The sequence below is a fragment of the Amblyomma mixtum genome, chromosome 2 (genome assembly GCF_055824585.1).
Source record: "Amblyomma mixtum isolate Tamu chromosome 2, ASM5582458v1, whole genome shotgun sequence".
NCBI lineage: Eukaryota > Metazoa > Arthropoda > Arachnida > Ixodida > Ixodidae > Amblyomma > Amblyomma mixtum.
Window position 1 is genome coordinate 170,205,367 of NC_143013.1, and position 22,382 is coordinate 170,227,748.

At 48.8% G+C, this 22,382-nt stretch overlaps 1 protein-coding gene across 1 annotated transcript; it reads left to right on the forward strand.

Moving 5' to 3' along the window:
- The first annotated feature begins 2,320 nt into the window (after window positions 1–2,320).
- Window positions 2,321–20,250, forward strand: LOC149361573 (3-alpha-hydroxysteroid sulfotransferase-like). The gene is made up of 2 exons (XM_089568114.1): window positions 2,321–2,480; window positions 19,258–20,250. Exons 1-2 carry the CDS (start codon window positions 2,358–2,360, stop codon window positions 20,248–20,250), a joined length of 1,116 nt encoding a protein of 371 aa, XP_089424240.1. The 5' UTR covers window positions 2,321–2,357.
- Window positions 20,251–22,382: the final 2,132 nt, after the last annotated feature.

A 22,382-nucleotide genomic window follows, 5' to 3' on the forward strand; every position in this document is an offset into this window, starting at 1 on the left:
GAAGTGTGGGAAACCGTAGTGAAAGAACATGGCGAATTTTAATGAGAATTTGCAACACATTTGAACAAAAACAAAGGAAAAAGAAGCTAAGCATGATGGCAATTGCTACCACCCCGTTTCAAAGGGGGCGCTCCCATCCGTCCATCCGTGACTGGGCGAGTGGTGTTGTCACTGGAGTCGAGCAGGCGCGCTTCTCTGAAGCTTTAACGACGGCTCGGGCTGACAGACAGTTGTTGTTGTTGTTGTTGTGACTTAGAGAAGGATGAAAAGGAAATCGCACGGGCCTGCCTACTGGCTCGATCCGAGCCACCACCGCTGCCACGTGCAGACAGAGGAGAGTTAAAAGATCAGAGGAAAGAGAAAAAGGAAAGAAAAGACGCGCGTCGCGGCAACAACGGCGGACGCTGCTCAAAAAACAGATAAGCGGCCGAAGCCGCTCTCGCCGAAGCGAGAACAGATACTCCCTTCAACTGCAGCTGACAGACAGTGGTCAACGTCCTTCATATATAGGCGAGCTCTGCGTCTGTGCGCCAAGGCAGGCGCGCACATACACACAGTGTCGGCTGTGCATTCTCCTTCTCGCGCCGGGCGCGCGTCCCCATTGGTCAGGCGCTGAGACTGGCTTCGAGGCGTTTCGAGAACTTTCTGATGTGGCGCCGCCGCCGACGCGTGAGTGAAGAGGAACAGGGCATCACTTAACACACTCAAGGTTAGGACCTCTCCGTCAGCATTGAGGGAAGCGGCAGTGGGTTGACCATAAGGCTTTCGCCAAGCACACTTTAGAATTTCCAAACTGTCTCCGGTATTTTTGAGGAAAGGAAATGAGCAGTATCTGTCTCCCACAGCGGCGAAACGATTAGAGCGGGGGCTTGGAAAGCAGAGGGTAAAATTTGTAAATTGCTTTTTGGGGAAAGGAAATGCGCAGTGTCTCACATATCTCGGTGGACACTTGAACCAGAAGGAAGGCGCATAACTGCCCTGTTGGAACAGTGGACACTTTAATTGTACTTTAAGCTACGTGGTAATAGTGAAAGATGTGCGCTGCATGCTTTGGCATTGACAACGTTGTGCCAGAAACGCTGTCACCTGCCAAGGTGGCAGGGCGGGTGGGGACTTTAATGTAGATATAAAGAGAAGCGGGGATTTCTTACACTTATGGGGGAGAACATCCCGTTCCTCTCGCTCGTTACGGCTCCCACAGCTGTGACAACCTGGCGAAATACTTGCGCAGACCTCCTCTTTGAGAACCAGGCATTGGTGCAGCTAGTCGAGCATATATCAATCTATTTCTCTGACCACAAAGCTTCCTTCATGACAATCAAGAACTATTATGGAGTGTTTCTTGAAAAAAGAATATGTGTGAAAATTAATAAGTTGTCTGTGATTGCACATACAAGCCTTGCACGAATTCTTTGCCTCAGTCTACCGAAAAGCTGGAACAGCTGAGGAGCTGCGCTCAAATTTCGCATTAGGAAGTAACGTAATCTTCGGCAATTTTTCTGGTGCCCAATTGCACGCAGTGCCGCCTGTATAGAAGCCATCAATTCACAGTGGATACGACGATGAATAAAAAAAATATTCGCATGTACTACTTTCTTTGTTTTTTTTTTTCTAAAATGCTCCGAATATCGTGAGACAGACCGACCTTGCAGCCTGTCGGTGGGCACTTCGCTAGCGGATACGTACTTTCAATGCACCTTTTTTATAGTTTCATAGGGGGGGGGGGATGAGGTTAGGAAGCCTCGTTCTTTCCGGGATGGGGGATGTCGAAGGTGTCACGGGGCCCGTGAGGTGATCTCTGGTCTCTGAGTTTTTACGGTGCCTTCTTGTTTGCTATAGCCGAGTGGTGCAAGCGCAGTTGTTCGTTGTATCTAAGACGCGTGCAATTGCAGTAATACATATTTTGGCGGTAGCACCGCCCTCGTTTGTAATCACGGAGCACTTGCTATAACGACGACCGTTATAAGTTGGCCGATTGTATAGGAAACATTTAAAAAACACTGCATATTCTGAGCAAAAATTCTCAGTAATTGATAACGCACTTCATTACGTCCCTTCCGGCAATAATACTGGTTTTTTGCACTACATTACGTCATATCCAGCAATAATACTGGTTTTTCTTTCTCTGGGCAGAAGATGATGGCTCACACGTGCCGCCATGTTTTAAACGTATGGAATTTTCAGGGAGCCTTTTATGAAATTTACCATTTCACATATGCCTTCTAGTCTCTTTTGATGCTCTTAAACCGGACGCGGCTTCGTTTATCACTTGTACCTCCTAGCGTGAGCATGTCGAAAGCCACCTGCCTGGAAAGGAAGTGCCGCATTTCACAACGGGCGAAGCCCCTGCAGCAGAAATGGTGTACTGCGCAGCGGCGGAAGCCGGCCATGTTCGCAGCGATGCGTCCAATCGCCCTGTCGAACAGACGCGCTCCGGCACTTGGAAGGCAAGAGGACAGAGCGCGTGTGAAGCTCAGGAGGTAAGGGCTTTCAGAATTGTTTTAAAATGAGGGCTCGCCTTGAAAACAAGCTGGATCATAGCAGATAAGGGTGCAAAAATTGCTGACAGCTGGGGAAATAAATATACTGATAAGAAAGTGAGGCACCTAGAAATTCCTTTACGCACTCGGTTAGTGGGCGGAAGGCTAGAAATAGCTGTGGGAAGCAGATTGTTACTTCAGCAACCACTTAGATCAGATGATAATAGAAATAGAAACCTGGTGCTAGTACGAGGTTCATGTGAAAATTCGGTAATGCCATTCTAGAGCATTGACGACCGAAGAAAGATGTTTAGAAATTTGCGTATTACCTTCTCAGAGCGACGTGCTGCGATACAGCGCGTGAACAAACTTGCTGCAAGGCTGACTGGAGGAACCTTGAGCAAATATGCCTCACGAAAAGTGTATTTATCACCAATCAGGAAAGGGAGTGACCTTAAACAAATACCCCGCGGAAAAGGTGCGTTTGTCATCAATCAGGAAAGGGATCGAGAAAGGAGGCACAATCTCTTGAGGAGGATTCCCTGTGTTGAGGGAAGTAGAATGTTTAGAGAACCTGAGCGATATTGATATCAATTCATTTGCTTTAACTCGGGGTTGAAGGCCTCCCAGGGGATCAAATAAGGGAAAAAATGCCCGGGGGCCCATACAAGGTAGCAGTCGTCACAGTATAAATTACAGTGCGAGTTCACGTGCTCAATGAAAATTCTTAAGAAATCTAGACTACAATAAATTAACGAAACAATAGTTCAAGAAAACTCCAAGTAATAAGCGTTGTGCCAGAGTTCACAATGAATATTGAAAAACATTGTACGTTTGTTCGCAGATTTCATGTACATGTCTGACTCTTATCACAATAAATAGGTTAAAAAACAATTCCGCCGCCGCGGTGGATCAGTGGTTATGGTGCTCGGCGCCTGACCCGAAAGACGCGGGTTCGATCCCGGCCTCAGCGGCTAGAATTTCTTGGGAGGAGAAATTCTAGAGGCCCGTGTACTGTGCGATGTGAGTGCAAGTTAAAGAACCCCAGGGGGTCGAAATTTCCAGAGCCCTTCACTACGGCATCCCTCATAGCCTTAGTCGCTTTGGGACGTTAAACGCTATAAACCAAGGCAACCAAAACAATTCCTTTGTATTGAAGGTCTCAGAGTGTTTTTCCTTCTTTTCATAATCAGTCACAACATACGGAAGCAGATGTTGCAGGGATTGAGAGAGATAATCGCATCGTCTTTGATACAGGCCACTTATCACAGCTAAGACAGCGAGCGTCGCTTTTTTTTTTGCTTGAATGTGCGGAACTCTTGAAAAACGTTTGAAAGGCGTAGTTTTCAAAAAAGAAAAAGTACATAGGGCGAAAATTCATATAATGCTTGGGTTTTGTTATTTTATACTCGAGAAACAATTATTTTGGGATAGTAGTGCGATAGATTAGCAATATTACGAGAAGACTTTTTTGTAGAAGGAAAATTGCGGTAATATTGCTGATCTTTGGTGTTCGCCTCAACAAGTCAGCAGTAATTTAAAAGCGATTAGAATTATGCGCGGTAAATGTTAACTTTCACTTTTTTCAGGGAACTAATAGCGGCGCCTGGCAAGTACACTCCTCGGCTGATGATGATGATTTATGCAATGAATTAATGTGTTGTGTACATGTCATATCAGCGGGAAATATCACTTCTGGGGGCCTATATTCGTTAACAGTGTCAATAGCAAGAATACTGTGTTTTAATTAAGGACGTTACACAGGGTGTTTCACGTAACTTAAACCAAGGATTAAAAAAAAAAAGCGGTGAACCGCGGCCCGCGGAAACCAACGATACATTGTTCGCCATCATGTGGTGCTCCTCAGATTATTTTTTAATTGCGCTTACTTAGTTAAGTGACTAAGGTGAATTATTCAAATTTTCAAATATTCATTTTAGTGCCAGGACCGTTACGTTAGGTTGTACAGAAGGTTTATAAACAACCGATCCAGTTTTTTGTAGCATCGTATCTCGAACGCGGTCCTTTTTTCCGGCATCTAAAGAAAGCCCGCGAAATATGAAAAATACCACGTGACTACGGTCGTGCGCAACCAAATTGCAGCGCGCTCAACGGGGTTTCGAGCAAACAGAGCGTGCCCGCTGACAGTGGCGAAGTGAACGGCCGCCGCACCGCTGTGGAGAACAACATTACTAGATTACCGGGGCAGTTTGAAAACTCCGCTGCACTTCGCCGGCCAAACGTGGTCCCATTCGGCTCCCTTTTGTGAGGTGGCGCTTTGGACGCTGTTGGCCCGCTCCGGCCGGTTTCTCGTCACACGAACTATCGCTATGAGACGAGCACGCCGTGTTTCACGACACTTTACGCAGTAATTCCTGTTTAACGAAGATATTTCCAAGACAGTGCACAGATATTATTCTGAATGGGCAACGACAGTGGCTTTAAGGCTGCGCGAACGGTCCTGGGCGGCAGACGTACAGTCGGTATATCTGAATCATTAGCTATTTGGATGAGAAATCTGGTTCTTGGTCGGGTATAGTTTTTTTGTTTCATTTACTTCCCTACAAACTAAATGTCTCTTTTCTTACGGCGAGCCACGACACGGTAAATGAGTCGCATGTTGCCGAAAATATCGAAGCCTATGGCCAAATACCATCGATTTGAAGCAAGACAGTCAACGATGCATACATGCTTTTTAAAGGGAGATGCAGGACTACCACCATGAAACTTCGACGTTATTAAGGTCATAAAACACGAAAAAAATGACGGTAATAGCGCAGGTCAGATTCAAAGCAGTTTATTCAATTCATATAGGGAAAAAAACATGTACATCTCAATGGGAGCCAATTTTAATAGGCCGAACAGTTACAAGAGACGTGCTTTTACAAGAGACAAGATGCGTGCTAGAGAAAAAGTGCATTCTTGTAGCAATAACAAAATTCAGATCTGACAAGTGAATGCCGACACGTGCTCAGCACAACCCAAGCGAGCAAGGCTGCACTTCTCTAGCTCTTCCAGCACTTTCCAGAAAATGTTTGCAGCATTGGCGATGGTCAGTGTGAATTACGGTCGCAAATTACGAAGAACGCTTATCTTGCCTTGGTTGGGCAGGTCGACAGCTCAGCCGCATCGACTCACGGACGCATAGCTCGGGTGCACCAACGCTGCTGCACTTCTATGTTGAGTTGCAGCCGCAGCCAACTCCGCACAAGCTGCGTCGCTCGAAACGCACTTAAATGTGGCAAGGACACAGAGGAGCAGCGATCAACTTGCGGCGCAGTTTAACCCAACAAAGAAACGCCTGGCACAAAAGCGCTTCGCTGTAGTCTTCGCTGATGTGGTCAGCGCGGCTACTGTATCGAGAAGCCGGTCAAACAGCGACGAGAGCGCCCCCGCTCGGCAGTACAGGCAAGGGCGACATACGCGGCGTCGGAGTTTGCACACTGAAAAAGTATTCTAGTAACGTTGGTGGAAAGTGCTGACGCACTGACGAGACACAGCTAAGAGCGGTTTTCATGCATGCTTTTACTGTTTGTTTGGATTTTATAGAGTGGTATGAGTACTGCAGGGATCTATGAATGTTCAGAGAGTGACCAATTCTGCATATATGGGCATTTCACCAATTATCGTTAAGGCGTCAAACTTTTAAGGCTGAGATTATGTGTCCCCTTAGCGTCCCACATAGCAACTCAGGATAGTGGAGGGCTGCGCAAAATTTCGGCCACGTGGGATTTTTTACGTGCACTAATATCGCGCAGTACACGGGCCTCTTGCGTTTCACTTCCATCGAAATGCGATCGCAGTGGCCGAAATCGAACCCGCGATTTCGTGTCACCAGCCGAGCGCCACAATTTCTGTCGTAGGCGGTTGTCTATTTTCATAAACATATGTTATGGGACACTCACGTTAACAGCATTGTTTCTCTAATTGCCAAAAGCGTCGGCTTACTAGAGAAATTCAAATATTTTCTACCGTGAACAGAAGTTTATTTGGACCTTGAAGCATAAAAGGGAAAGACGTCCCTCTACAAAACAGAAGAAACACTACGGCGATTGATGTCTCCCGATGCAACACACATACATACACTCAAAAGCAACGCAAGTGTCCGATACACAGTGTCCAAAGTAAAAGGTTCAGGAGGGTCCAAACGCGCGGGGGAAGCATGCGGGAGGATGACCGCGCACCAATTCCGCGCACAAACTTCACGCACAACACTGGCGTGCAACACTTAGTATAGCCGGTGATGGTGGTGAAAAGCATTTATTTAGTAACTTACAGAGAGGTGCTCGGGGAGAGGCCCCTAATAGGTGTCACCCCTTACAATACTAGGCGGAGTTCCTCATTCCGAGATCCCATTGGTCGAGACCGCTACACAAGTCCGCCGAACCAGGGCCTGTTGGGCCGATAGTTCGAGGCAGCTGAGCAGGGCCGCCTCCCAGTCCTCTCGGGTAGGGGAAGGGGTGATTGGGGTTAGAGAAGGATTTTCTCTGCATGCCCAAACAATGTAAAAAGGTGTCAGCCACCACCCCACAGAATGAGCAGCGGCAGTCAAAAGAAGGATTTAAGTGCTTGAGAACCGCCGGGCACAGCAGGGTGTTTGTAAAGAGCCTGAGAAGAATTCGTTCGCCAGCTTTACCCAGTCTTTTCATAGGAACTGGGTATCGCCGGTGTTAGGCACGACAGTGCTCAGTAATTTTTTTTAAAGAAAGGAGAGGGCTGTGATCTGGGTTAAGCTCCTCCCAGAGGACGCCTGGTGCCCGGTGAGTGAGTGCGCGGGCTGCCTCATGGGCGGCTTCGTTACCTGGCATGCCTTGGTGGCCGGGGACCCATATGATTGAGCGATGAGTTGGATCGCCGTCGCGAGTACTGCGGTGTAAAATTTGGTGAGCGAGTGGAGTGATCCAACCGAACTCAAAGTTACGACAGGCTCCGCGAGAGTCTGTGAGGATGAATTTAGAGTCGGGATGGGAGGCTGCGAGGGCGATCGCCACCTCCTCCGCATGCGTTGGGTTGGGCGCTCTGAACGAGAGGCCGTCCACCTGCTTTCCCTCGTGTATGACTGCAGCCGTGTACCATCCCCCCTGGAGCGGTAGGGTCCGGCAATGTCTACGTAGAAGACGTGTTTCTTTGAGCCATAGTGGCGGTGCAGGGCATTCGCCCGCGCCTGGCGCCGGCCATTATGGTCCTCCTTGTTCATCTTAGTCGGAAGGGGTCGAACGTGGAGGGCGCTTCTCCACAGTTCTGGCACTAGAACCCGTTCCATGGTATGGTGATCATGTCTGATATGTAACCGGTCCAAGAGGCGGCGACCGGACACGGTCTGGGCGAGACTTGGGTACTGGTTAACAAGATGCGCCTCGCGGAGTTCTCGATAGGTGTTCACCACCCCCAACGCGAGGAGTCGCGCGTTGGAAGTGGATATCGGGAGGTCGAGGGCTCTCTTGAAAATTTTGCGGAGTACAATCTCCAAGTGATCTTCGTCATGTTTCCGTAAGCGGAGGTAAGGAGTCGAGTACAGTGCTCGACTCGTTGCGAAGGCACGTGCGAGCCGCATCGCATACTTACTTCGCAACCCTCCTCGCTTGTTGGAAACGCGGCGAACCATCCGGCCCACCTGGTCGCCGACTTTGCGGAGTTTGGCAAGAGTTGTGTCTGCCTTACGATGTTGATCAATGAAGCGACCGAGTATTCGTAGCTCCTTCGCTTCACGGATGGGGACGCTTGCGAGAGAAAGCTGAACGGAGATTTTGCATTTCGGAGAAGATCGATTATGCACAAATTAAGACTTGGACGGGGAGCACTGGAGGCCGCAGTACGTGGCATAGTGGTCAACTATGCTCGCCGCTGCTTGCAGGCATTCCTCCATCTGTCCCATGTTTCCCGTAGTGGCCCAGATGGTGATGTCATCGGCGTACAGCACATGCTGAACACCGCCGACAGCCGCCAGCTGTGCCGGGAGATACATCATAGCAATGTTAAAGAGAAGCGGGGACAACACAGCGCCTTGTGGTGTGCCCCGCGTTCCCATCTCAAACGGGGCGCACTCGGTCTCTTGTATACGTATATAGGCCAAGCGGTCTGTTAGGAAATCTTTGATGTAATTGAATGTACGAGGACCACAGTTGGTCTCGCTAAAGTGCTTTAGTATGACGCCGTGTTTAACATTGTCAAGCGCACCCTTGAGATCGAGTGCTAGGACTATTTTGTCGTTGTGTGGGTGTTCTATTGGTTCGAGAACCTCGTGATGAAGCTGTAAAAGGATGTCTTGTGCGGACGTACTGGGTAGCAAACCGAACATGGTGTCGTGAAAGGAGTTCTTGCTCTCGAGATATTCTGAGAGGCGGTCACGGACCATCGTTTCCATCAGTTTTACTACGCATGAAGTGAGGGAGATGGGCCGGAGGTTGTCGGTGTTTACCGGTTTCCCCGCCTTTGGGATAAAGGTTACCAATGATGTCTTCCAATCCGGTGGCAACGAAGTGTCCCAGGTCCAAATGGCGTTAATATATTCGAGTAGGGTTTCGTATGACCGATCAGGAAGGTTCGCCAATAATTTGACTGTGACCTTACCCCTTCCGGGCGCCGTCTCCCTGCGCATTTTGACAAGAGCCGCGCGAAGGTCGTGAAGCTGGAAAAGTTGATCCAGTTCCGGATTATCGCAGCCTGCATACAAATAATCCTGCCCGCGCGGGTCTTGATCCTGATTGAGGTATTGTGAGCGCAAGGTGTTCGCTAGCTGCTTCGTGTTTCATTGAAAGTTGTGTATCGCGCGATTGATGTGTTTCTGGGTCTCCGAGCGTGTTTGTGTGGGGTCTATGAGACTCCTGAAGAGCCGCCAAGTGTTGCGGCTGGACATGTGTCTTTCTGCGCTGTTGCATCGATCTACCCAGTTAGTGTCTGCGAGCTGGGCAGCATACTCGGCAGCTTGCTGGGTGAGGTCAGAGATTCGAGCGCGGAGTTTACGGTTGTGTTTCTGCCGCCGCCATTGCTTAGTGAGGCTGCGGCGAGCTTCCGAGAGGTGCATTAGGTGGTTATCCACGTCAGGTGCACGCTCCGTAAGCTGGAAATGCTTTTCGTGTGAACAGAGTGTTTGCATGAGTCCGTGTGCCCAAGTGGAGTAGTCCTGTTCCATGAGAGAAGTTACTGGGAGTGCCTGGCGGAAAGTGTTCCAGTCGGGAAGTTTGGCTTGCGCAAGGGGGTGATGTAAGGGCCGAGTGTAAATGACAGTGTTCAGTATGCAGTGGTCGCTACCGAGGGTGTCCTGGGTGTTGATCCACTCTGCGTGTTGGATGTGTTTCACGAGGGTGAGGTCGGGGCAGGTGTCCCGAGTGACGGAGTTCCCTACACGTGTTGGGTGGACCGGGTCGGTTAGAAGACTGATGCCCAGCGTAGATATAAGTTCCGCCAACTTACGACCACGCGTCTCTTCCTTGCAATAACCCCACATGAGACAGGGCGCGTTAAAATCGCCCACTATCATGAGGGGGTCGCGACCCGCGATCCTTAGCGCTCCGCTAAAGATGTCAGAAAAAGTGATGTTTTTGAGTTTCGGGGGGCAGTAGATATTAAGTATGTGTGCGGGGCTATCTGTTCGCCGCAGGGGGAGGTACAGAGACCATCACGTACGAATATTCCAGATTCAAGTCGATGTCAACCTCCTGCGCTGTGTAACCCTTATGGACTAGGATACAGGTGAACGGGTCTCGTTGAAAAGTATTATAGCCCGTGAGCTTAACCGCATCCCCGGTTTCTTGCAACGCAAGGACTGCGGCGGGGTGTTCGAGGTTGTCAATGTACTCCCTTAAAAGGGCGCGTTTGGTCCTGTTTTTGAAACCCCGACAATTCCATTGCAGAAGGGAAAAAGCTTGCTGTCTTAACGGGCGGCGCCCTTTAGGGTGTTGGTTGGGAGGGGACGCAGCCATGTTGATTTGAAGGGAGACTGCCTTGGAGAGGCGGCACAGGTTCCGTCACCTGCGGCTGGATCGGTTCCGGCTCTTCCGAGGGTTCGGTTAGATCCATGGGGCGGTTGAATATTGATGGGCGGTTTGCGTCTTTCAAGGGCCCCATTCGGCGTAGAAGCCTGGGGTTTGACTCCAGCCACTTCTTAATATTGGCCGCCACGGTGGCCGTAGCCGTGGCCGTGACTGACTTGAACAGGTTTTCTTGAATTTGGCCGAAATTTGACATCTGAGTCGCTAATGCGGCAAGGGCGTTCTCGAGGGCGGTGAAACGCGCGTCAGAGCTAGATGGTGTCGGGTCCACTGGTACTTGTTGCATCCGTTCCGGAGCTATCTGGGCAATAGGCGGGGAGGACCGAACCGTTTCTAGCGCATGAATTTTGGCCTGGAGTTGAGCATTTTGAGTCCGGAGAGTCTCGAGCTCACGGCGGAGGTCCGCAACCCCAGAGTTAAGGGGGGGGGGGGGGAGGAGGAGGAAGGGTAGGTGGGGAAGAACGTAGGGGAGTGCGGGGGGGGGGGGGGGCGGAGGAGGCCCGTCTCGGCTGCCTACCTTTGGCTGTGATGTCTTCTTTGGTGTGCCAAGCGGACGGCCCTCGAGAGGCGGAAAATCCCCGTTCTGGAATACGGGTGCGCCTGGATCACGTGACGACTTTTGGCTTGTTGATTGAGGAGACTTCGAGGCACGCCCGGGCAACGCGCCCACCGGTGGCGCTGGTCCGGATGTGCCTTGCACCAGCTTGTTGCCAGGCGGGGGAAATTTTGAAGTGGTGTCAGTTCCCGGGGGCACTGCACACTGACGTTGCTTTCGTTGACCGGTTGGGTTTCCTGGTCGTTGCAGCCGCCGAAATTTTGCTTTGCAGTCTTGCGAGCCCGTAAGGTTTCCGCCACCGCAGACGATGCAGGAAGGAGTGCATTCGTGGGTCTCCAAGATGCCGTCTTCGAGGACTGCGACCGTTTGGGCGCAGTGTCCACAGCGATTGCTTTGAGGATCCGGGCATAAGTCCCCACGGTGGCCGATGGTGCCGCATCGGAAACACGCGGGAATAGTCCGCTTGTACTCGCGTACCAAGGTCACCACACTGTTATAGTGCACGTAACGTGGCACTTTATGGCCCACGAAGGTGAGCAGGGAAATCGTCGACTTCCCCAGCTTGCTGATGAAGGCTATCGCTGCTCCGCGCCACTGGACTTTCGATTTCAGGGTTGTAGAAGTTTCCTGCTCATGGACGGTAATGATCCGCCTGCAGACTTCACCGTTGACTTTGGCGTGACCGACCATCGGGATGAAGCCTTTGGAAGCTTGCAGAGTAAATTCACGAGCGAGCGCGTTCGCCGCATTCACGTCTTGAGTGGTGGCGATAACGATATTCTGGTCCCAGATGGGCCAGATACTAAGAGTGTCCACCGAGGAGGCATTAACATAGGCGGAGAGCAAAGCACCAAGCTCACCGTTCTCAGAACCGTCTTCAGGGGGACCGTCATTCTGGGCTTGGTGACGATCGTGAAGTCTTCTTTGCGGAGTCGAGGCATAGCGGTAGGCCGCCATATCGTCGATCCCGCTGTTTGCGAGAGCTGATGGTTGGAACTTGAAGTATTTGGATGCACAGAAGCAGGGGCACTCACGGAGGGTCCGTTCACTGCCGAGGTGTTCAGGCGCTGCTGGCGTTTGCGAAGTGCCACCAACGAGACGAGGCCTTCATCCACGATCTCCTGCGTCGGAGTGGAGGTTTCAGGAGAAGACGTGGCTTCTGCGACGACTTCTGGCCACGCCATAGTCTCGGGATCGTACCCGTAGCGAGCGGAGGCCGCCATGGCGTCCGCGGAGAACGCTGGAGACCGGCTGTTTGGCCTTAGGCCTAGCTAGGGCTCCCATTGGATGAAGACATAAATGGGCCTAAAAGGCCCAAAAGTTGGCCCGCCCGGTCGATAGCGATGTCTTCGGGTGCCGGGTGATGTTAACCGTCGAGTACAAGCAAAATTTTCGCGGTCGTAGGGAATTTTTCGGTAATCCGGACGAAAATTGCCGGAGCCGAAATGAGGCGCGTCCGCTCGAGGCGCGGCCGGCGATCGCTCACTCTAGTATGGCCGGAGCCGCACTGTCACACGGCCCCTGCTTGCGACGATGAAGCGGGTGCTCCATCGTCGCAGGAACTCTTTTTCCGGCAGCGTCACCCGGTCCAAGCACGCGTGCTCGCACCGCTGCAACATCGGGAACATGGCTCGCTGGGGCGGCCCTGTAAGGAAGCGGAGCCTCTCTGGCGCCACAAAACAAAGGCGCCTACACACAGTAATAGCCGCACAAGCGTATCGCGCGGCCTTGTGCGGGCGTCGAGAGAAACAAAAAACATACGCGACAGAAGTCGCCAGAACGTTTTTGCCACTACACACTCAAACATGGCGTGCTCGAGAGTCTCGGTCTCGGCGCACTGCGGACATCGCGAAGAGGGTGTGATGCCCCACGCTGCGACGCGGACTCTCGTATGCAAGACCGTGCAGCCTCGCAGCCAGCCGAAGACGCGGACGTCTGGTGGAAGCGTGTGAGACGTCAAGTCTCGCCACCGCACCCGCACGCTCCGCTCTAGCTGTTCAGGTGTAGCCACCTGGATGGCAAGGAGCTCGCAAATGCGGGAGGCCTGCGTCTGAGAGACCTCGACCTCGGGCAGGGTAGCGGTGAGAGACTCGGCCGTCCGACAGACATACCGGAAGAGCCTCGGCTGCTGTTCGGCTGAAGGACCTACAAGGTGACCAAAAAATAGGCGCCGCGACGTCCCTGGTAGGTAGGCGAGAAGACCTCTCCCTGGGTAGTCAGTGGCGTAGACCAGGTCGTGGACGCCTCGGACAGCGAGCTCGCTGCACATTGTGCGCAGGTCGGGCAGGCTAAACCCGCCCATGCGCGTGGGAAGGCGGAGGAGCGCGCGAGCGTTGGTCTCCGTCTTTCCCGCCCAGAAAAAACTGGCACAAAATGTTGCCAAGCGACGCGTTAAAGTGCGGGGCGGGCACGCGACGCGAGCGATATAATAGAGCTTCGCACACACGGAAGATCTGATGATAAATGCCCGCTCCGACAGCGACAGGCGAAAACGCGCTGCTACTACCAGACGCTGCTCTGCGGTCGCTCTCAACTGTCCTCGTTTCGCGGGCTACCTCCCCTGAGGAGAGGAACGCTACTCCTAGGACCTTAACCGCCGAGGCCCACTCTACATCGCCAAGCAGATCTGACGAAAAAGCATCCGAAGCGCAAGGCTTGGCTCTTGCCCCTGTTAAGCAGGGCACCGGACAGCTCGCTGTAATTCGAAAAAAGCCGTAAGAACGCTACGTAACTGTCCTCGTCCCACAAAAACAGGGACACTACCTGATTTAAGTTACTTTTGTTCAAATGATTGTTTCAGTCACATGTAAACTATTGCTTCTTTGCATGGGGAAGCGCAACATTTACGAATTTCCAACAGATTAACATGCTACAAACAAAAGCATTACCCCTTATCGCACGGGTAGATCCTTGCGTACACACTAGAAGCCTGTTTATGCAATTCAAAGTACTTTCTGTGCATAGGCTCTACTCTTATATCTTAGCCAAAAGATATAAACAGGATGTCCAAAACAATGAGGTCCTCATTCACACCATATCAAATCTAAGTTTAAGAAAAGGTAGATCGACATCGCGGCCACCTGAAATTTGGGAAATTCCATTCATGCGCACAACAATCAGCCGTCAAATGCTCGAATATTCACTTCCAACCTTGTTAAGTTACCTCGTGCAAAAAAAACAGCGCGAACAAACGGGGACGAGACGAAGAATACACAGGAACAAGCGCTGACTCTCAACTAAAGTTTAATCACAGGAAACACGCTTATAAAAGGAAACATAAAACAAAAAAAACACCAAAAACAGAACGCATGTGTTACTATGTGATGTCCAGATATGCAACCTCACAGTCACGCAGGAGCAGGGATGGTTTGCTAACACACAATCTTGGTTTCTTTGCCATGTTGTAGGCCTCGATAATTTCCCTGGTCAACTGGTCGGGGTGTTTGTACAAAATGTCAGTAAAATGTAAGGACGGAAAACATGATTGACACTCTCGGCAATGATCAACTAGATTAGTGGAGCGATTAGATTCTAATGAATTGAGTTGTTCTCCGAGTCGTGTGTTGATACAACGTCCCGTTTGCCCAATGTATATCTGACCACAGGATAGGGGGATTTTATAAACTACCCCTTTGGAGCACGGCACAAAACTTTTAGCGTGCTTAACACCACAGGACACTACAGATTTCTTGGGGTTGCGGGACTTATTTTCTACTGCTGAACAAATTTTACTGAGCTTATTCGGGGCCGAAAAAACCACATCAACTTTTTACCTATGGGCCACATTTTTAAGACCATGAGAAAGGCGATGCACATAGGGAAGGACTGCGAACTTTTTCCGTTTCTGTTCTTGCTGTGAAGACGGCAGCAATGTCGGCGCTTTAAGCTTTTTAATTATTTTATTGCAACCCAAAGTGATAAGCTCAGCTGGATATCCTGCTTCCTTAAGTCTCTTAGCCTGATTATCACAGCTTTCTTGCATAGCATGGTGACACGATTTTGACAACGCAGATGACAAGGATGAAACAACAATCCCACATTTCACTACCTTAGAATGATGTGACTTATAGTTCAGCAGCGGTTTGTTGGCCCGTGGCGCGTAATTCCAACACATGTGTCCCTTCCCTTCAGTCAAACATAAATCTAAAAATTGTATCTGGTTATCGACCGGTACCTCAGTGGTGAACTCTAAACCCCATGCATTAGCTTTGAATACTTCTAACACTGTAGACATGTGCTTAGCATAGTCCGTTCACCACTGAGGTACCGGTCGATAACCAGATACAATTTTTAGATTTATGTTTGACTGAAGGGAAGGGACACATGTGTTGGAATTACGCGCCACGGGCCAACAAACCGCTGCTGAACTATAAGTCACATCATTCTAAGGTAGTGAAATGTGGGATTGTTGTTTCATCCTTGTCATCTGCGTTGTCAAAATCGTGTCACCATGCTATGCAAGAAAGCTTTGATAATCAGGCTAAGAGACTTAAGGAAGCAGGATATCCAGCTGAGCTTATCACTTTGGGTTGCAATAAAATAATTAAAAAGCTTAAAGCGCCGACATTGCTGCCGTCTTCACAGCAAGAACAGAAACGGAAAAAGTTCGCAGTCCTTCCCTATGTGCATCGCCTTTCTCATGGTCTTAAAAATGTGGCCCATAGGTATAAAGTTGATGTGGTTTTTTCGGCCCCGAATAAGCTCAGTAAAATTTGTTCAGCAGTAGAAAATAAGTCCCGCAACCCCAAGAAATCTGTAGTGTCCTGTGGTGTTAAGCACGCTAAAAGGTTTGTGCCGTGCTCCAAAGGGGTAGTTTATAAAATCCCCCTATCCTGTGGTCAGATATACATTGGGCAAACGGGACGTTGTATCAACACACGACTCGGAGAACATCTCAATTCATTAGAATCTAATCGCTCCACTAATCTAGTTGATCATTGCCGAGAGTGTCAATCATGTTTTCCGTCCTTACATTTTACTGACATTTTGTACAAACACCCCGACCAGTTGACCAGGGAAATTATCGAGGCCTACAACATGGCAAAGAAACCAAGATTGTGTGTTAGCAAACCATCCCTGCTCCTGCGTGACTGTGAGGTTGCATATCTGGACATCACATAGTAACACATGCGTTCTGTTTTTGGTGTTTTTTTTTTGTTTTATGTTTCCTTTTATAAGCGTGTTTCCTGTGATTAAACTTTAGTTGAGAGTCAGCGCTTGTTCCTGTGTATTCTTCGTCTCGTCCCCGTTTGTTCGCGCTGTTTTTTTTGCACAATGTATCACCAACTCGCCCGCTTAACTATCCTGTTAAGTTACCTCCATAAACACGATATAAATATCGAAAGTGTTAGCACCTAAACTCTGCTGAATTTTTTTTACACAAGAGTGTTATGCCCGCTATGAATTCTATAATGATGCTTTTTTTCTTTCAAGTGTATTATGCTAATCTTGATATGAAGAAGATATCTTATTGTCGTGCAAAATAAGACTTTGATATAGAATGCGGCCAAATAATTTTTCTTTTCAGCCAAGGAAATCTTGATTCACTTGCTGTGTGTGTATGCTGTCTTAATTATGCTGCTAGATCGGAAGGGGGCGAAGTGGGTGAGGGAACGAACGCGGGTTAATGACATCTTAGTTGAAATCAAGAGGAGGAAGAAATGGGCTTGAGCAGGGCATGTAATGCGAAGGCAAGATAACCGCTGGTCCTTAAGGGTAACGGAGTGGATTTCAAGAGAAGGCAAACGTAGCAGGGGACGGCAGAAAGTTAAGTGGGCGGATGAGATTAAGAAGTTTGCAGGGATACAGTGGCCGCAACGGACTAAGGACCGGGTTAATTGGAGAGACATGGGAGAGGCCTTTGCCCTGCAGTGGGTCTAGTCGGGCTGATGATGATGATGATATGTAAATGTGCAACTGCTGTATGCCTTGTAAATGGGGGCTCGAACCACGTCAAGTGATATGATTTTCCTTTTCTTCGAGTCCCTTCCCGCCTCGACGGAATAAAGTTCAATTTCAATTTTAATTTCGTTAGGTGAGAGAAGGCACAGGATTCACAATAAAAAATTTTTATTACCCAGATACGCTGGACACGACTTTCATTTCTTCATGGAAGCCGTTTCCCTGGCCTTGCTTTCTGATTTCTACAGTAGTTACGTCCGGATGCTCCTTGCGACGAATCTATGTTTGCTGCTTTACTACTTCGGGGTTGCGTGTTGCTGCGAGGCCTTTCGGCGGTGCGAGATCGACCTATAGTTGAAGCCTGTCGCTTAGTGGGACATCTTGTGGACAAACAACAGCCTTTCGCGGATTAGTTCGTCTTTGAGCGCTCCATAGTCGCATTTATCCGCCATTTTAAAAAGGTCTGTCACAAAAGCTTGTACAGTTCAGTCTGGCTCTTGCTTGTGCGAGTTGAACATCCCTCGGTAGTAGACCACATTCGTTCCCGGAGTGAAGTGTTTTTCGTAAGAGCTCACCACTTGGCCGTACGATGCCGTCTGGTCGTCTGTGAACTTCAGAGAGATCAGCACATCCTCCGAGCGCTAACTTGGGCTAGAAGTTAGCGCTCGTGTGTGTCCTTGCTTGTCTTGCTCAGTTTCTGCGCTATTTTTGTTTGACATGTGTTACCAACAAGCCCAAACTGCCAGCTTAAAAGAGATTCCACCACTTGCCACGTGGTGTCGCCCTGATCGGTGGCCGATAGTCCACGTCAGCCTCAGAGACAGCGTGACAGCTTGCATGACTGTACTGAATCGAAGAGCTAAGTCGTTGACGAAACTACTTTCAGCTGTGACCAAACGCACATCCGACTGTTATGCAGATATCGTCAGTGCAGAATACGACAGGAGATTTTGAGTCGACAATTTTTATTTTTAGCTTTCTTCATGGCTTCTGTGACTCCACTGCGGCGTGTTTCCTGAGCACTTTAGTGCCTGCTGTTCTCTAATATTTTGTGGCGCTTGGAGTGAGAATTCTTCTACTCTAACTGGATATAACTTCGTGTGCGCGCGTTAGGTACACATGGCTCCTTTTGGCCTGCATTTCAGTGGCCATTTAAACAGAAAGCAACACTTAGTAACTATGCTGTACGTTTTTTTTTTATTCTTGCTGAGTGCTTGTCTATTCGCTGAAATGTGGTGAATAGTTTTTAAGAACTGTGATGCCATTCTTTAAAATTTGGTTTACACGCCTAGATGTCTCATTATCTTATGCAGTGATGGCTCATGTATTAAGTACAACACAGTTGAGGGCTACTTAAACGAAAATTTGCCCGACATAGAAGCTTCTCGCAATATCTTTAGTTTTCGACTCATCTTTTTGAAGCAGCAGTCATTTGGGGCGAACCTTTTTTTTTCATTCCTTGACATCCCATTGCTGTTCTAAGCTTTCCGGTTTAACGTACTGACTATAAGAAGGTGTTTACGAGCTCTATACCATTGGTGATTTCAACCACATTGTAGTTGCAGGCGCTGATCGATAGGAGGTTTGTTCATGGAAGTGAGCTGCACCAGTGTGGTACATTACACAGTGGTAGTCTGATAAAATCACTGTTAGAAAAGGCAGCACCAGGCACGCAGCCCTGCTTGATTATCAGATGGAGCGAACCTCGGTACTAAGCGTTGAACTCTGAGGGTCTGCAGTCTTGTACTTCGTAGGCAAATGAATATGATTCCTATATCTTATAAACGACTTACAGGGTTTTAACAGGTACAAAAAAAGGATTGCTATGTTTCTGCATGACCCAAGTTTCTAAATGTTATGCGTATCTCTTGTGGCAGCAATTATTTTCAGATATTGTTTACTTGGTTGTTCCTCACTCCCAATAATTTTTACACCCAGAACTGATTCTGCCAGCTTCAGGAAATTAAGGAAGTCGGACAGCCCACATCGTTAAGCTGAGCGATCTATGTTGAAGAGCTAAAATTCTAGAATAAGATTTTCGCGAGGTGCTGGCCAGAAGACAAAATTGATCCGAAGAGAACAGCGTAGAGTCTTATTTTTAGTTTCTGCTTCGGGAAGAAACTACGAAATATTAGCTAAAATTGTTCTATCAAGCCTCACACCATAGCAGACAAAACATTCACTGGGTCATATTCTACTTCAGTGTATCGTGTTCAAAGATCGCGGAAGGAGAACTGAAGCCGTTATTGACTATGACTTTTGAAATATTGCAATAAACTGGCGGCAAAACTCCCGCGTATTTTTCACATTATCATTTCTTGTTTTACAGGAGAGTAAGAAAGACATGGGCGCCAAAAGACCGCATTTCGAACTAATTGACGGGGTTCCCAGAGGACCCAACCTAAATCCTCAAGTGTTCAGGGAAAGCCTCAAGTTCCGCGCCTGCAGCGGCGACGTACTCCAGTCGACGTACCCAAAGTGTGGGACGAAGTGGGTTCAGTACATCACGCAACTAATCCTGCGGGAAGGTGAGCCGATCCAGAACTATGAAGACTACTTTGGCAACATGCGGTCCGTCGAATACACGAACGACCAAGAGTGGCATGCGAAGTTGCCTCTGCGAACATTCATCACGCACCAGCCCTTGCGCCGGGAGACCATGGACACGGAGGCGAAGTACGTGTACATCGCTCGCAACCCGTGGGACGTGTGTCTGTCCTTCTTCGACATGGTCAGGGATCTGAGTGTGTACCGCTTTCAGGATGGCACTTTCGACGATTTCGTGGACGGCTTTTTAGCGGGAGACTTTGGCTTTGGCAGCTACTTTGAACACGTGGCCTCGGGATACGCCGTGAAGGACGAGCCGAATGTGTTTTTCGCCACCTACGAAGAGCTGAAGAAGGACACTCGCGGCACTGTGTTGCGATTGGCGCACTTTCTGGGAGAACGATACAGTAGGAACTTAGAAGACGAGAGCAACGGATTGCTCGACACACTACTGGAAAGGAGCGCTCCGCAACAGATGAGGAATGTTATGGTAGTGCGTATTACGGACGGAAATAACATTGGTTGGCACGCGCAGGCGAAGGTTAACAACCTGACTAGCAGGAGGGGTTACCAGGGGGATGGGGGCAAGTACACCGTTGTCAATAGTGCCAGAGTGGGCGGTTGGAAAGAAGCCTACACCCCTGATCAACTGGTACGTATGGAGAGGAAGATTCAGGAGGAAGGCGAGACTGCTTCCTTCATGTCGCTGTGGAAAGAGATGAGAGAAGAAGCTGTTGAACTTTCAAATAATTGTAGAAAGGCAGTAGGCTGTTAGCTTCCACCGGACATTATTTCAAGCGGCGAGAAAAATGTTACCGTGTTACTAAAGAGTAGCCGCACGTTTTGAGTCAGTTAACAAGAGGAGTATTAAGATTGTCAACGAATTTAAGCATTAGCACGGCGGTGCGTTAAGCAGGGTATACTAGGTGCAGTTGACTGAAAATTAGCTGCCACAAAATAAGCCGCTTTACAGGACCAATTAAATTCTTCTAAGGTTGCAGTGCAATGAAAAAGCACGGATTCAGCACAGAACCATCAAGCTAAGTCTGTCTATCTTCAGTTCATTGAAAGGCAACAAAGAGCAAGCATATATTTTTAACACCGCACCGACTGCACACACTCCTCTGACTTTTGGAGAGACCAACGAAATGGAGTAGACCGACCGCCACACTCAATGTCAGAAATTAGAAAACAAAACAGTGCCCTTTTTTTGCGAGGGAGATGGAAGTGTCTCTCTCGTAATCGTTCATTTGTGACAAATGAGGTACGCTTAGTGCACCGGCCCTGCGGTTAAACAACTAGGCCCTGCGGCTAAACAAAATGCCAAAGCATTTGTACAGTTTAATACAAATGCCTGTAAGACAGAGAAGTGCAAAGACGTGAGTGCGGCGGTCCAGACAACAAGTTGGTTTCCCGGAGAAGGACGCTTACGCACCGTTCACGCCCTCCTGGGCACGTCTTACAAGAACTCTTCAGACGAAAATAGACTCGCCAGCAGCACCGGAAGTATAGCATACTTTACGTTCTCTGTTGAGTCTTTGTGCTCTACCCGAGGATAAAATCTTACTGTGCATGCAAAGGCGAACTTTGGCCGCGTTTGAACAAAATTTCTTGCATGCTTTGGCGAATAAAGTTCTTGTTAAATACACTTCGTTGATTTCCATTAGTTTCTCGCACGCTTATGAGGCCACCTAGTAGCGTATTTCCAGAAACATGTGGTTTGACAAACAATTTAGGGATGTGGTATATTTTTGCAGCAGTGCCTGAGACTTTCGCTTCCTTCCAGGAAAGAAAAAAAACAATAGAGCTACCACCGTCCCATTCGATTAAAGGGTCTGGGCTAAAGCTCGCCAAAGTCTAAAGCTCATATCAAAGCCTCATGAACAGCGTACAGTCTGCGTCATCGGTCTATAACGTTTTTTTTGGACAATCGGGCGAATGGGGGAGATTTTGCTTATAAGTCACTGAGGACCAAACTGTGGCTAATGTATCGGACCAAGGATCTTGTACAGCCTTCGCTATAAATAAAAAGAAAGATTATGCTCTCTCTGCCTACACGAGTTCCGTTTTTCCAGTACTTTCTCTGCAGCCGCTGAAAGAAGTGCTTTGCAAAAACCGCTGTTATAAATTAAGCCCTCTGTCATATCAAACAGTAAGGATGTGTGAGGAAAAATGCACATCTTGGTGATATACAGCGGCCCCATGGTGTTTTTTTTTCTGATGAACAAAGGAAGGCTGCAATATTCTAGTCAGGTGTGGATTCAAGTGTCAGTTAAACTACTCTTTACATTAGACAGCCCGCCACTTGAACGTCCTAACTCGCTGTAGGCAGTTAGGAGGCATTTTTAAACTATGCCACCAGAATGAGGGCAGTCTGAACGTGCAAAGCGCTTCGTGATGAGCGTGAAAATGACCCCAGTTGCTTTGCTGCGTTGCTGAGTAAATTCGATCGTGGTCTACCGCAGAAGAGCGCGCACCCTGGTTTTACAGTGCAGCTCCTTCAATGCCAGGTAGGAGGATGTGTTCGAAAACACTAACTTTGAAAACGTATTTCACCGGGATGGCAGAAGCTTCAGAGAATTGTTTTTTTCGTAAGAAGATAGATAATTTCTTAACGGGCATAAATATCTGCACATGTTATTCTACTCCTGAAAGGGCAGTTTCGTAGCGCGAGAATGCTGATAGAAAAAAGCCCATTGTATCCGCTAAGAACTAAAATGAAAACAAACATTTGAAAATATTGGCTACTAATGAACAGGGAGGTTTATGACAGTAGGCGCCATATACTGTCATACAGGACTGTCATTACGGCGAAAGACTTCTATGCCCCATAAAGACAAAACCTGTAGTTGTCGGCGTCGTGGTACGAGAAATCGGATAACCGTGCGGATGGCTAGAATTGGAGAG